Source organism: Mobula hypostoma, chromosome 3 (assembly GCF_963921235.1).
Source record: "Mobula hypostoma chromosome 3, sMobHyp1.1, whole genome shotgun sequence".
Classification (NCBI taxonomy): domain Eukaryota; kingdom Metazoa; phylum Chordata; class Chondrichthyes; order Myliobatiformes; family Myliobatidae; genus Mobula; species Mobula hypostoma.
The window spans coordinates 217,802,435-217,818,363 of NC_086099.1; the positions used below are offsets into that span (position 1 = coordinate 217,802,435).

At 43.1% G+C, this 15,929-nt stretch overlaps 1 protein-coding gene across 3 annotated transcripts in view; it reads left to right on the plus strand.

Annotated features, from left to right (window-relative positions):
- The window catches only part of guk1a (guanylate kinase 1a), a 129,881-nt gene that overhangs the window by 50,244 nt on the left and 63,708 nt on the right, over positions 1-15,929 (plus strand). Inside the window, exon 1 of one of the 3 annotated variants that reach the window (XM_063044511.1) lies at positions 14,862-14,969. The exons of 1 other annotated variant lie outside the window; for it this stretch is intronic. In XM_063044511.1, coding sequence (XP_062900581.1) covers positions 14,930-14,969 — 40 coding nt within the window. In that variant the 5' untranslated portion in view covers positions 14,862-14,929. Of the gene's footprint in view, positions 1-14,861; positions 14,970-15,001; positions 15,225-15,929 lie in introns of those variants that run through there. One more of the 3 variants, XM_063044512.1, reaches the window with a different exon arrangement.

Below are 15,929 nucleotides of genomic sequence, written 5' to 3' on the forward strand. Positions count from 1 at the left end.
GTCGGACTGTGGTCGGGCTCGGCAGGGAGCATTTTCTTCCTTCTCCCGTCTGCGTGAGATGTGGGATTTTCGAGAGACTTTGAACCGTGCCATGGCCTGTTCTTCATCAAGTTATGGTATTGTTGCACTGTTGTAACTATATGCTATAATTATGTGGTTTTGTTAGTTTTTCAGTCTTGGTCTGTCCTGTGTTTCTGTGATACCACACCAGAGGAATATTGTATCATTTCTTAATGCATGCATTACTAAATGACAATAAAAGAGGACTGCATGTCCTCATAATCTAATCTAATCTAATATGGTCTAAAAAGCATTTTACAGAGCTGTAACATTACCTCATGGCTCTTGAACTCAATCCCCTGACTAATAAAAGCAACTTTGAGGGACCTATGAAGATGACCCTCTGTTCCTCCACACTGCTAAGAATAATACCATTTACCCTGTATTCTGCCTTCAAATTCAATGATCCAAAGAGAAACACTTCACATCTTTCCGGCTTGAACTGCAGCTGTATTATTTACAAGAATATGCATTGTAGTGGAGACAGCAATTTCAGAGAATCTTTATCTTTCTTCTCTGAGGTATACAGGGCAGGGGCAGCCAAACGCAGCACTGCAGCATTTTAACAAAGCCCGCGAAAACAGTGACTGGGGTCAAAGTGCCATTTACAACATGATCCCGATATGTCTTAACCCTAACAATTTGATTATTGGTGGCAATGCATTTGAAACCCTGGATGAAGACTTCAGGTTGAATGGTTGTCTTTTTACCCTAGTTCATTATCTGCTTCAATCTCTAACCTAAATTTGTTACCTCCAAAGAGGTGGCTGGCTTTGTCAACAAATACACACATCAAAACAATGAGAAGTCATTCAGACTGATCAGCCTGGGCACTTTCAGAGTAGTGGTGGAGTACTGCAAGATGATCCTGCATCAATTATCATGAGATCATTGTATGTATAAAGTGCCCATTTATGTAAAATGTGTGTATGAACTAATATGTCTTTCCCCTCCCCATATTATAGTAATTTACAACATAGAATAATATAGGCCCTTTGGCCCACTATGCTAGTCCTTTAACCTACTCCAGGATCAATCTAACCCTTCCCTCCCACATAGCCCTTCATTTTTCTATCATCCATGTGTCTATTTATGAGTCTCTTAACTGTCCTTAATCTATCTGCCTCTACCACCAACCCTGGCAGTGTGTTCCACACACCCACCACTCACTGTGTTTAAAAAAAAGACTACTTCTGATATCCCCCTTTATTTCCTCCAGTCACCTTAAAATTATGCCCCCTCATATTGGCCATTTCTGCTCTGGGGAAAGGTCTCTGGCTATTCATAGTAAAAAGAAAATGAAGAATAAACACAAGAAAGTCTGCAGATGCTGGAATTTCAAAGCAACACACACACACACACACACACACAAAATGCTGGAGGAACTCAGCAGGTCAGGCAGCATCTATGGAAATGAATAAAGTCTATGTTTCGGGCTGAGACCCTTCTTCAGGACTGAGAAGGCAGGGGGAAGACACCAGAAGAGGTAGTGGAAAGAGGCCAGCTGGAAGGTGATAGGTGAAGCCAGGTGGACGGGAAAGGTCAAGGGTTGGAGAAGAAGTAACCTGATAGGAGAGGAGAGTGGACCACAGGAGAAAGGGAAGGAGGAGGGGACCCTGGGGGAAGTAATAGGCAGGTGAGAAGAAGTAAAAGGTCAGAGTGGGGAACAGAGGAAAGCGGGGGGAGGAGTCTAGAAAATTGGTCTACCGGAAGGAGAAATTGATATTCATTATTCATGCCATCAAGTTGGAGGCTGCCTAGAGCGAATATGAGGTGTTGCTCCTCCACCCTGAGGGTGGCCTCATCTTGGCACAAGAGGCATATAATGTTGAGGTTATAGGTGCAGTGGCCATGGCGAGGTAGATTGGGAAGTTCAACAATTCATTGTTTAGCATGTGAGAGGTCCATTCAAGTGTCTGTTAATAGTGGGACAGAAGCTGTCCTCGAGTCTGGTGATTTGTGCTCTCGGGTTTCTGTATCCTCTGCTCGACGGGAGAGGAGAAGACAAAACGCCCAGAGTGGAAAGGGTAAACAACAGGAATTCTGCAGATGCTGGAAATTCAAGCAACACACATAAAAGTTGCTGGTGAACGCAGCAGGCCAGGCAGCATCTCTAGGAAGAGGTACAGTCGACGTTTCAGGCCGAGACCCTTCGTCAGGACTAACTGAAGGAAGAGTGAGTAAGGGATTTGAAAGTTGGAAGGGTACCTGATTAGGTTGCTGCTTTGCCCAGGCAGAGGGAAATGTAGATGGGAGTCAGAGGGTGGGAAGCTAGTTTGCTTGGTGGACTTGGCTGCATTTAACAGCTCTCCTGGTTTTTTTTATTTCTGTTGGCTTTGATCGAAAGTAAGAGCCATATAAAATGAGTTTTTGCCCTTGTAACACCAACGTGACACAGTGAAATTCTACTCCATTAATTACAAAATGACTTTATTCAAGCAGCCACTATGTACAAGGATATTGCAGAAATTTATTGGGGGAAGTTACAGTTAAATCAGGACCTGGCCTGTTCTTGTGATGCTCTCATGTTTGAAACCCTTGCTATTTCATATGTCTAAAAGAGAGATGGAAAGCACAGGGCAGCACGGTCTTGTGGTGGTTAGTGTAATGCTTTACAGCACCAGCTGTAGCATCAGGCTCCAATTCCTTTCACCGTGGGGTGGAAGGAGTTTATATGTTCTCCCGGTAACCACTTGGGTTTCCTCTGAATGCTCTGGTTTCTTCCCATATCCCAAAAACATACAGGTTAGGGTTAGTAAGTTGCGGTCATGCTATGTTGGTGCTGGAAGTACGATGATATTTATTTTATTTATGCAATACAGCATAAATAAGGCCCTTCGGCCCTTCAAGTCACACTGCCCCAGCAACCCCCTGACAAACGTAATCACAGGACAATTTACAATGATCAATTAAACTACCCGATACATCTTTGGACTGTGGGCGGAAACCAGAGGACCTGAAGACCACTTACAGAATGGCATCGAAATTGAACTCTGACCTGTGGAATGCCCCAAGCTGCAATAGCAGGCTGCCCCCAGCATATCTCAGGCTGTGTTGGTCATTGACACAAACAGTGTATTTCACTGTATGTTCCAAAGTACATGTGACAAATAAATCTAATCTCTTCATCTCACCCTGAGGCATAATGCTTCCTTGTCCCTATTTTGCATTGTGTAATCTAAACATATGCTAATATATTTAGTTACTGCCTGTTGTGCCACTGGCATTTATGGCAGCCATGAAGGTCCTCCATCTCTGGTGGTGTTCAGGGCTTCCTTCATCATGTCTGTAGCTTCCTCTTGGTTTTCACTACTGTTACATACCTCATGGATATCTTGTGACTGTCTTATGACCATGATGTAATTGAGTATCTTATGAGCATGAGGTAATGGTCACGTGATGGTGGGGTGATGTAATTTTCCCGCCAGTGTGAGGTCACGTGATGACACGTTCACCACGGGTATAAAAGGGAGACCCCTGGGGTGATGCAGTTAGTTTTAAGTTTAGTTCGTTATTTAATTCGGCAGATACTCCGTTATGCTGCGTATTCGTCTTATGACGCAGTTTCGTTTTAAAGTGGAGTTCTACTTTCTATTGTAAGTAGTATTGGAGAGTGAAGACCTTACCAAAGTATAGGAATTTGCCGAGTTGAGTAAAGCTGATATTGTTTGGTGGTTTTGGAGAGGATCGACCTTTATTGAATCTTCGTTCAAGGAAAAGTGACCTGCATCTGAGATATCCTCTGCTAAAGCAGGAAGGATTACACAGTGTCTATTCTCCAGGGGAAAAGGTCAGTTCCTTTAAACCGTTTTATTTCCGTCGTTGTGAATCCTGCGGACAAGGCAGGTTCCGACTGGGATCAACAGTAACATCACATCTTCGAGGAATTCTTTACTTCAGGAAAGTCTCTCCTAATTGATTGTATAAATCTCTTGGACTTTCAAATTTACCATTCTAAGAACTGTGTTCGACTTTACCACTTTAAGAACTGTTTTCGCATTTACCCTTTTGAGAACTGCTCCAGAGTTGCCATATAGCAGTTAACTTCCGGTTAAGTTAGTTGTTTAAATACATTTCACTATTTTTGAGCAAAGTTTAATAAGTGTTTTTATAAAACCTGACTCAATTCTATATTCATTGTTGCCAGTCATGTGACACTACTATCAGTCACGCAAGTCCCGGGAGGAGACTCAGGATACCGTCGCACTCAGATGTAGAAGGATTCTTCATTGCTGTTTCTGTAACAGTTTTGTTTCACCAGTCAGGGTTGTTAGCCCTGAGCTGAACCCCCGAACCTGCAGGACCGGTGGACCATTGTTAGTCTGGCCTCTACTCTTTGACCTGTCTGGCATGGGTGACCCTACCAAGAGCCAAAGCATAAAGCACTGACTCCAGCCAACACAGCTCTCCAGGTCATTGAGACACACCCTACGACAAGGTTGTGGTCCTCTTGGTGGATGTGCTAGTGTATGTTCTACATCACTTTGGCCTCACAATAAAAGCATTCCCTTAGAAGACTTCTTATTGAAAATTTGGCTAAGTGGTGTAATAACAATAACTTCTCACTCAATGTCAATAAGACCAAGGTACTGATTGTAGACCTTAGGAGAGGGAAACCAGAGGTCCATGAGCCAGTAATCATTGCAGGATCAGAGGTGGAGAGGGTCCGTAACCTTAAATTCCTGGGTTTCATTATCTCAGAGGACCTGTCCTGCAACCATTATATAATAAGCACAACAGTGCCTCGACTTCCTCAGGAGTCTGTGGTGATTCAGCATGACGTCAAAAACCTTGTCAAACTTCTATAGATATGTCGTGGAAAGTGTATTGACTGGCTGCATTATGGCCTGGTAGGGGAACACCAATACCTTTGAGCAGAAAATCCTACAAAAGATAGTGGATTCAGCCCAGTACATCGTGGGTAAAACCCCACCAACCATTGAGAACATCTATATGAAACGTTGCCGTAGAAGAGCAGTATCCATTATCGGAGATCCTCACCACCCAGACCATGCCTTTTTTCTTGCTGCTGCCATCAGGTAGAAGGTACAGGTGCCTGAGCACTCACACTGCCAGGTTCGAGACCAGTTCAAGACCTCAACCATCGGGCTCTTGAACAAAAGGGGATAAACACACTCATTTAGGACTCGTTCATCTTATTTCATACTCATTATTTATTGCTATTTACTTATTATCTGCATTTGCACAGTTTGTTTACAGTTTACAGTTCCTGATGTTTCCATTTAATGGCTACTGTTCTATAGATTTGCTAAGTAAGTACACAGAAAAAAGAACCTCAGGGTTGTATGTATGTACTCGGATATTAAATTTTACTTCGAACTTTGAACTCTCTGAATTAGCCTAAGCATATTTAAGTGTTAATTTTTTGGCTAAGAGCAAAATGTCATAAAAATGTTGATTTCAGCTACAGCAACATTTAACCTGAAACCTCTCAAAAGTAGCTCACAGTTCTTTATTTCCCTTTTATTAAAAATAGTGTTCAGCAGAGAGCCTACCGAGAAGGAAATAGATCATCTTGCAGCCAGGACAGCAGAGAAACTTTTTAAGTGGAACTATCCTCAGACACAAGAACGGGAACAATGTATATTGCCAAAGAACAGCTATCTGGTGGCCACCAATGATTGATCTAATGTAGAGGAGGCTCTTAAGGCATTCACAGAAATGGCCACAGCTAAGGTGGCCATAACGTTAACACACTAGCTTAATATGGAAGGCCAGATATGTCGATTAAGATCATAGCTCTTTAAAGCAGGCAATATTAAGTAAAAAGTACCAAATAGAAAATAGAAAATGCAGGAAACATCAGGCAGTAGCTGTCAAAAGGGATGACTATGGTTAGGTACTGCCATAAACTTTCAAATTAATTGTATATAGACTTGAGTTAATGGTACATCTCATCTGGTAAGTTGGATCTTCCCTTAACTTTCTATATCCAAGGGAACACAAGTGTACTCTGTGGAACACTGTAGTTTGTGTAATTTTTCCCACTGATCTGTGTGTGTGAATTAGCAGGGAATAGAGATTGTGTGCATTTTGTTTGATAGCACGTCTCAGCAATCAAAATACAGTTCAAAGATTTCTTACTTTAGTTAAATATGGACTGGGTAAAGATGCATGGTTTAACACACTATCCTAATACTTAATAGCATGACTTAGTCAAAGTTCAAAGTAAAATTTATTATCCGAGTACATATATGTCACCATATACAACCCTGCGATTCATTTTCCTGCGGGCATACTCAGCAAATCTATAGAATAGTAACTATAACAGATCAATGAAAGATCAACCAGCGTGCAGAAGACAGCAAACTGTGCAAATGCAAAGATACATAAATAGCAATAAATAACAAGAACATGAGATAACAAGATCAAGAGTCCTTAAAGTGAGATCATTTGTTGTGGGAACATCTCAATGGATGGGCAAGTGACTGTAGTTATCCCTTTTCGTTCAAGAGCTTGATGGTTGTGGGGTAGTAACTGTTCTTAAAAGCTGATGGTGCCAGTCCTGAGGCTCTTGTACCTTCTACCTGATGGCAGCAACAAGAAAAGAGCATGGTGTGGGTGGTGAGGATCTCTGATGATGGATGCTGCTTTCCTGCAACAGTATTTCATGTAGATGTATTAAATGGTTGGGAAGGTTTTACCTATGATGTACTGGGCAAATCCACTACCTTTTGTAGGATTTTCCATTCAAAGGCATTGGTCTTTCTATACCAGGCTGTGATACCGCCAGTCAATACACTCTCCACCACACGTCTATAGAGGTCTGTCAGAATTTTTGATGACATGCTGAATCTCCGCAGACCCCTAAGGCAGTAGAGGTACTGCTGTGCTTTCTTCACAACTGCATTTATGAGCTGGATCCATGACAGGTCCTCTGAAATAGTAGCACCGAGGAATTTAAAATTGCTAAGGACTGGCATAGTACAGCACAAAATCTAATCCCTTTTCTCACATTAGAACCAAACCTTTCAGTACATGATCTATTCATATCTGACTAAATATCGCTTAAACATAGAACATAGAACAGTATAGTACAGTACAGGCCCTTCAGCCCACAATGTTGTGCCAACCCTTTAACCTACTCTTGGATGTTAAAGGGGCAGTATTACGCTACACTGTTCTATGTTCTAAGACAGCCTTTTATGAATGCTTTATCAAATTATTTATCTTTTAGAAGGACCAAGTGCCGTCACTTCTGACAGTAGCTCAAGTTTTGTAGCTAATACCTCAGGCCAGGAACCAGTTGAAAAGAATAACAAAAATTTCCTGGAATCTGAAGGATGCCAAGGAATTTGAGAAGAGCTGACTCTTGTGTCCTGATGTTTACATTTAAGCCAGGACTGCAGATAACTCAGATCTCAAATACGAATATTAACAGAGGTGCAATCTATTGTCCCAAAATGAAACCTCACCTCAGTCACAGGACCCCGTCACAGAAGTCTATATTTGTCCTGCCCAGAGACCACTTGTGGTTTACACAGATCACAATCCGCTAGTGTTTCTAAATAAGATGAAGGATAAGTATAGATGGTTATTAAATTGGAGTCTGATATCGCGAGAATATGACTTAACAATCAAACATGTGAAAGGTACCGACAATATTATAGCTGATTGTTTATCCAGATGTTAAGTTGGAAATTGTACACGTTTTTGCCCTGTCATCTGATGATTGTACATGTATTGTTTCAAACTCTGAAATTACCTATTAAACAAAAATTTTGCTTTCATCAAAATTTTTTTGAAGGAAGGGGGTGTGACAGGGTCCTGAATTACCCCTATGAGCTGTGCTTTTGAAGAGCGAGAGAGTTATTTAACACCGACATCTCGTTTTTAAGAGAGAGAGAGAGACAAAGACAGCTTTGGATGATGTTATAGGTTTTCTGCAGCATGTTTACATTTCTACAAGGACGCTGCCTGCTTGGAAATTCTTACAGACAGAAAAGGGAGGAGCTGTTTGAGTGACAGTTGGTATTCAGCATGGTGAGATAAATAAAAGGTCAGATGCTAAATGGACAGACACATGGTTTTGGACACTGAATGAGCTTTGTTGTGCCCACAGAAAAAGTGGGTTTTGGAGGATCGATCAGTGGCTCTTGCAGTGTGAAAAGGGCATGACCAGTGGGGAGTTATTTGTGTGTCCAACCCTCGCCAGGGTTGATAGTTCCACCACAGAAGAACGGTCCCCTTTGTTGTGGTCACAGTCGGTGACTTCTAAAGGAATTTGGAGGACAATGGGACGATTGATGGTGTCAGCTCACCTGAAGGCTCAAATCTTTCCCTCTCTCTCACTCCATCACTACTCAACTCAATAGCACGAACTGAACTGAACTTTACTCATCTTCGTAAAACTATCTATTTACCCCGAGACTTGAAGAAGCTTAGTTTTCATATATTTCCACACTTACTTACATATAATCATTGCTAACCTGTTTGAGTTATCTGCATTTATATTACTGTATTGCGCAGTTACTAATAAATACCATTAGTTAATAGCAATACTGGACTCCAAAGTGGTTTCCATTTCTGCTGGTTCTTTTACCCATCATGGGGTATGTGACACTACAATTTAAAATTAGTTTGCTTTCGGATATATTGAGGAAGTGAAAATATGTGTGTGTTAGAAGTGAAAAAATATCTTCCTTTAAATCTGTTTCACTCAGTTTCACCTGCCAATTACCAGCTTGTATTTTTTTCCCCTCAACCCCTACTTCTTATTTTGACTTGTTCCCCCTACCTTTCCACTCCTGATGAAGGATCTTGGCCTGAAATGATGACTGCTCATTCCACTCCATAGATTCTGCCTGACCTGCTGATTCCCCCAGCATTTTGTGAGTGTTGCTCAAGATTTCCAGCATCTGTAGAATCTCGCGTGTTAATAGTTTATCTATTTCTCTTTTCTCAGTTACAAACTTGCTTGCAATTACCTGAAAACCAAAATGTATATGCATGCAATTGATATTTGCTATAAGGTTTGTATGATGTGATGAAGCATTTGATGATCTGAAACATTTTGATATTTTTAAAGCCTATGTTATCCTACCAAAATAATAATCAGATTCTGGGGCTAAAATGAATAGAGATGACAAACGTTAGAGTTTTCCTGGACTTTACATGTTTATTTGATAGGATGAAAGGATGCTGGCTGGTGAGAGATCTGCACCATTAACCCAGGGATAAGATTTTCAGTCCCACTAGTCTCAGTAATGACAACCATATGATCAGATTGTTATAAAATCCCCTCTGGTTCACTCGTGTCCTTCACTGAGGATAATCCCGCGCCGCCCCTCCCCCCACTTCACTCAGTTTGGACTATAAGTGACTCCTGTCCCAGAAAACTGTGTTCTCAATTCAGGGAAAATTAGGATAAACAGAAACTGCCTATATTCAAGATTATTTGAAGTAATTTCCTGTGAGAGAGAAAGAAATAATTGTTACTCTGGATCCGAAGCATAACACAAAAAAAACACAATAAGAAAGATTTTTAAAAAACCACAATAACTATAAATGCATACAATAGCTTGATTGTACATGTCCATGAGATGACGCTAGGCACAGGAGTGTCTGTACGTAATGTGAATGTTTTAAGGCATCCGTTAGTCTTGCGAGACCATGGATCTGCGCCTGGAAAGTCTTCACTCTCCAGGGCGCAGGCCTGGGCAAGGTTGTATGGAAGACCAGCAGCTGCCCATGCTGCAAGTCTCTCCTCTCCACGACACCAATGTTGTCCAAGGGAAGGGCATTAGGACCCATACAGCTTGGCACCGGTGTCGTCACAGAGCAATGTGTGATTAAGTGCCTTGCTCAAGGACACAACATATCTTCGCCCCTCCAATCTTACCCCCTCCCTCCATCTGGCTCCCACTGCCTATGAACGTCTCCCCACCTACAGTACATCCACCTCAAACCTGCCACCTCCAGCTCATCCCCCCTCCCCCATCATCTCTTTCCACTGGTTATCCTGACTATTCCCCCATTTTTTCTGGTGCTCCCCTCACCAGGTGCTCTAGTTTCCCGAAAAGTTATGCCAATCAGTAGGTTAATTGCACTAATACATACAGTAGGTGAGTACTAGAATCCGGGCGGGGGGGGAGTAATGGGAATGTAGTTAGAATAAATGTTGGTGGTGGGGGGGTGGGGGCAGCATGGTAGCCTCGTGGTTAGTGTAATGCTATCACAGTGCCAGTGACCCAGGTTCAGTTCCTGGTGCCTTCTGTAAGGAGTTTGTACGTTCGCCTGTGGCTGTGTAGGTTTCCTCCGGGTGCTCTGGTTCCCCCCCTCCAACAGTCTAAAGACTCATGGGGTCATAGGTTAAGTAGTCACATGGGCTTAATTGGGCAGTGAGGGCTTGTTATGCTGGAAGGGCCTGTTAATGAGCTGTATCTCTAAACTAAACTAAACTGTTCAAGTGCTATTAGCATATCATTAGGTGCAAATCAGGGGTTCCCAGCCTGGGGGTTCATGAACCCCTCGGTTAATGATGGGGGTCCATGGCATAAAAAAGTTTGGGAACCCCTGGTGTAAATGATGCTTGATTGTAGGTGTGGATACAATGAATCATGGGGCCTGTTTGACTCCAATAGACCTGTATATATCCAGGGGACGGGGAACGTAACTTGGTCTATGGGTATTATACACTCAGTATCCACGTTTTCAGGTACACCTGCAAACCAGCTCATTAATGCAAATATCTAACCAGCCAATCATGTGGCAGCAACTCAATACACAAAAGCATGCAGACAAAGTCAAGAGATTCAGTTTTTGTTCAAACCAAACATCAGAATGGGGAAGAAATGTGATCTGGGTGACCTCAACCGTGGAAGGATTGCTGGTGCCAGACAGGGTGGTCTGAATATCTCAGAAACTTCCGATCTCCTGGGATTTTGGCTCACAACGGTCTCCAGAGTTTACAGAGAATGGTGCGAGAAACAAAAACATCCAGAGAGCGTCAGTTCTGTGGGCGAAAGCGCCTTGTTAATGAGAGGTCGGAGGAGAGTGGCCAGACTGACCCAACCAGACAGTAACTCAAATAACCACGTGTTCCAACAGCAGTGTGCAGAAGAGCATCTCTGAAGGCACAACACATCGAACCTTGAAGTGGATGGGCTAGAGCAGCAGCAGGCCACACTGGGTTCCACTCCTGTTCCAAATAAAGTGGCCACTGAGAGTGGAGCTTTTGTAGTTGATTTTGTTCCCAAGAAGTCTTGATCTTGATCAGAGACACCACACACCCCGGCCACTCCCTGTTTGACCCGCTGTCTTCTAGCAAAAGGTTCAGGACACTAAAAGCCAGAACAAATAGACTAAGGAACAGCTTCTATCCCAGAGCTGTGGCCTCCATCACACCTCTCCCACAGAGCAATGACTGAAACTGTGAGCACACACATGTACACGCAAGGACTCAAATACTTGCACTAACCGCACTTTGTGCATTACTGTGACATTCTGGTGCTGCTGCAACTTATTGTCTGCTACTTATCTATTTAATGCTGTTTTTCTATTACTGTCTTGTTTTTATCTATTCTTTATTTAATTACCTCTGAGGAAGCCAAATAGAGTTTCATTGTACCTATGTAGGGAGGAGAACCTTAAGGAGGGAGGAGAAGATGGCGACGCGACGCAGCTCGCAGCGGCCACTCCGGTGGTGATGTCTGTTATTTGTCTCAGGGTGCTGTGCACAATCCTGATTTGATGGAGATGGACGTGAGAGCACGGAGGAACAGCTGGTGAAACTTCTGAAATGCCTGCTTCGCTGCTGCTGCTACTGTGTGGTCCAGAATCTCCGGAGGGGAAGGCCTTGGCTTTGCTTGTTGCTCGGTGGCCGGGACGGGGTCAAAGCGCACGGCAGAGGATGGTGCTCAGAGAGTCTGTGTCGGAGGGTCTGGTTGGAGGCTCAAAGTTTTCGGACGGACTCAGAGTCCACTGCGGTCGGGTGCTTCCAATGGTGCTGCATCAGCAAGTTTGCAGCGCTTGGAGGTTCATGGCAGGGAGAGTTTCTCCCTTCTACCGTCTGTGTGAGATGATGAGGCTATCGGGACTTTGAGACCTTTTTTTTACCGTGCCCACTGTCTGCTCTTTATCAAATTACGTCAGGCCATGTGTTTTAGTCAGTTTTAGTCTTGGTTTATCCTGTGTTTCCTGTGATATCATTCTGGAGGAACGTTGTATCATTTTTTAATGCATGTTAATAGAATAACTGAAGGAAATGTAGCATTCAAACTCCCATTCTGATATTATAAGACAGTTCAAGATTTGAATCCCATAGCTGTTAGCGTGACACTGTTATAGCTCAGAGTGTTTGGGAGTAGGGGGTTGAATTCTAGCGCCCTCTGCAAGGAGTTTATTTGTTCTCCCTGTGAACTGCATATGTTTCCTCCAGGTGCTCTGGTTTCCCCTCACAGTCCAAAGACTGAGCAGTTGGTAGGTTAATTGGTCATTGTAAATTCTCCTGTGATTAGTCTAGGGTTATTGGGTGGGTTGCTGGGTAGTGCGACTCGTTGGGCCGGAAGGGTCTGTTCCACACTGTATCTCTAAATAAAATATGAACAAAAAAATACTCAACTCCCTCCCACCTCTTTCATTCAAGTCTAGATTGTGTATTTAGGTGGGGAATTTAAAGATAATGTTTTTTCCCCACTGAACTGTTTATTTGCTCACAATTCCAGATAATATCACAATAACTCAGCCTTTTAGAAATGATTTCATTCAGATATTAGTTTAACAGTCAAAGAAATCACAGCAAAGGGAAAAGCCCATTGTTTCTTTGCAGGAACATCTTAACTTGGCTCATTTAGCAGACAGAGAGTGAACTGGATGCTACAGTAATTCAAGTCCCAGATGAAGCTTCTGATTGTGAATGAACTGTAATATTTTCTTCCTGAGGTCCTCTGTAAACATGAGTTGCTGCCATCTGTTTGTGGTTTTATGAATGATTGCCAGTCTCGGGGATTGTACAGCTATAATATTTATATATATAGCACAGTTTTCAAAATAGACTTGCACTCTTCACATGAATAAGGAGTTGTTCTTCATCAAAATATTGTTAAAAGTGGGTTAAGTTGTATTCAGAAATGTGTAATGTCCTCTACATTTTGCTAGAGAACAGAGTATCATTTATCCATCTTGTTACCATTGCAAGCTGGGTTGAGGTTTGTACATCCGGTTGCATACATCAGGGAAGGTGAACTTCTATGGAAAGTGGACTTGAAAATTTCTGACCTGAATTACATACAGTCCTGGCTGATTTCTGAAAATATCCATAATCTTGAGTTTGTAGATAAAAAGCCAAAGTTTGTTTTCCAATTATCAATTTGTACGGACTCTTTCAAGACTTGGGAATGCCCAAAGGTTCAAGATTGTTTAATACCATTTGCAGTACACGTGTAAAGGAAAATGAAATAATTGTTAGTCCAAATCAAAAGCAGCACAAAAAGCCAGAAGATAAGGAACACAATATTAAAAAATAAATATAAAAACTACAAGCAACACACATCAAAGTTGCTGGTGAATGCAGCAGGCCAGGCAGCATCTCTAGGAAGAGGTACAGTTGACGTTTCGGGCCGAGATCCTTCGTCAGGACTAACTGAAAGAAGAGCTAGTAAGAGATTTGAAAGTGGGAGGGGGAGGGGGAGATCCGAAATGATAGGAGAAGACAGGAGGGGGAGGGATGGAGCCAAGAGCTGGACAGGTGATTGGCAAAAGGGATATGAGCGGATCATGGGACAGGAGGCCCAGGGAGAAGGAAAAGGGGGAGTGGGGGGAACCCAGAGGATGGGCAAGAGGTATAGGCAGGGGGACAGAGGGAGAAAAAGGAGAGAGAGAGAAAGAATGTGTGTATATAAATAAATAACGGATGGGGTACGAGGGGGAGGTGGGGCATTAGCGGAAGTTTGAGAAGTCAATGTTCATGCCATCAGGTCGGAGGCTACCCAGGCGGAATATTGCCAATCAACTGTCCAGCCCTTGGCTCCATCCTCCCCCACCTGTCTTCTCCTATCATTTTGGATCTCCCCCTCCCCCTCTCAAATCTCTTACTAGCTCTTCTTTCAGCTAGTCCTGACGAAGGGTCTTGGCCCGAAACATCGACTGTACCTCTCCCTAGGGATGCTGCCTGGCCTCCTGCGTTCACCAGCAACTTCTATGTGTGCTGCTTGAATTTCCAGCATCTGCAGAATTCCTCATGTTTGCGAATATTAAAAACTACAGTAGCTTGCAAACATAAGCAATGAAATTACTTGTGATTTGTAGTTAAGATAGGGCAGAGACCCAGAGGAAGGCTGAAACAGCACGAGTGGCGTTGATGCCTTTTGAGAGAGTGTGTGATGAAGGTGAATGGGTACCAGGATGAGAAACAAAAAATAGTTCCAGTCTGAGATGCAAGACAACTGCAGGTTCTAAACACAAGTGAGTTCAAGACAGCAGACGGCGTGAATCTGAAATAAAAGAAGAAAGAGCTGGAAAGAGAGAATATTGCAGGCTGTTCTTTCATCAGAACTGGTTATTCCACACCGAATTAGATGTGAAGTCTTTGACAACGTTATCAGAAGTGGTCACTCCGATGAAAAGTCATCAACATATATCTTTTTCCACTGACTGAGTATTTATAACATGTTCTCTGTTTCTGAAGCCCCCCCCCCGCCTTTCTCAATTAGAAATTTAGCAGCTTGATAGGCTGCAGAATTCCAGATCCACTCCAGCACTCTGCATGGCAATGAGGAAGGGAAATGACGCGTGACACCGCGGTGACGTCACGTCAGCCATTCTGCTCCGTACGTAGCGGAGGCGCGAGCCCGTGACGTTAAAGAGCCGCCGCCAATGCGGCGAGAGAAATGCTGGACTTCGTCTTCCTATGTTTGCACGTCAGATATCAAGCTTTGTCAAGCGACTAGGTTAGTAGGATAGTTGGCCTGTGATACTTACCGCTCAATTTGTTCTGTTTGAGAGAAATAGGTTGCGATCAGTGAAGCATGTTCAAAGCTCCTGCCGTTAGGCCGATTAGCTCTTGCTATTGGACGGTTAATGTGCCAATCATTCGTGCCTGGCGGGGCTCCGTTAATTACCACGCATGCGCGCCGTCTGGTCCATCTTATAGCTGATCCGTATGCATGAGTGGCATGCAAAATAACGGCACTGCATCGTAGCGTGTGAGTATAGTACACTAATTTACTCGTCTTTTTGCTCTTCACCTTAACTTTAACTTCAAGATTCTCTTATGCCATTCCCAGTACACAAGTGTAAAAGGAGAAGGAAATACTTGTTACTCCGGGTCCGTTACGGCACAAAACACACAGTGAGCTGAAGAGCACAATAATAATGAGACACAATAAATATAAATACGTAGCTTATATACAGTACTGTGCAAAAGTCTTAGGCACCTTGGTAATATATAAATGCTTGGACTTTTGCTCAGTACTGTACATAGATTGTTTGTACGTCCATAAATTGACCTTTGCACAGGTGTGTCTCTATTTTAGCTGACTGACAGGAAATGATAAAGTAGTGTTGGAGGAGGGTGTGAAGGGGTAGGTTAGAGAGTGGAAGTTTTGATCAGCCTTACTTCTTGGAAAAAGTAACTTTTTGAGTCTGGTGGCTCTGAATGCTGGAGGAACCCTTCTCCCTGATGAGAGTGGGACAAAGAGTCCACGAGCAGAATGGGTGGGATCCTTCATGATGTTACTGACCCTTTTCTGGCACCTTTCTCTATATATGCCCTTGATGGGGGGGGGTGGGGGGAGTCGGTTGGTTGGTACCACTTATGCATTGGGCAGTTTTGACTACCCATTGTAGAGCTTTCCTGTCAGTCACAGTGTGGTTTCCATAGCTTGTTCTGTACTGCAGATCTAAGGAAT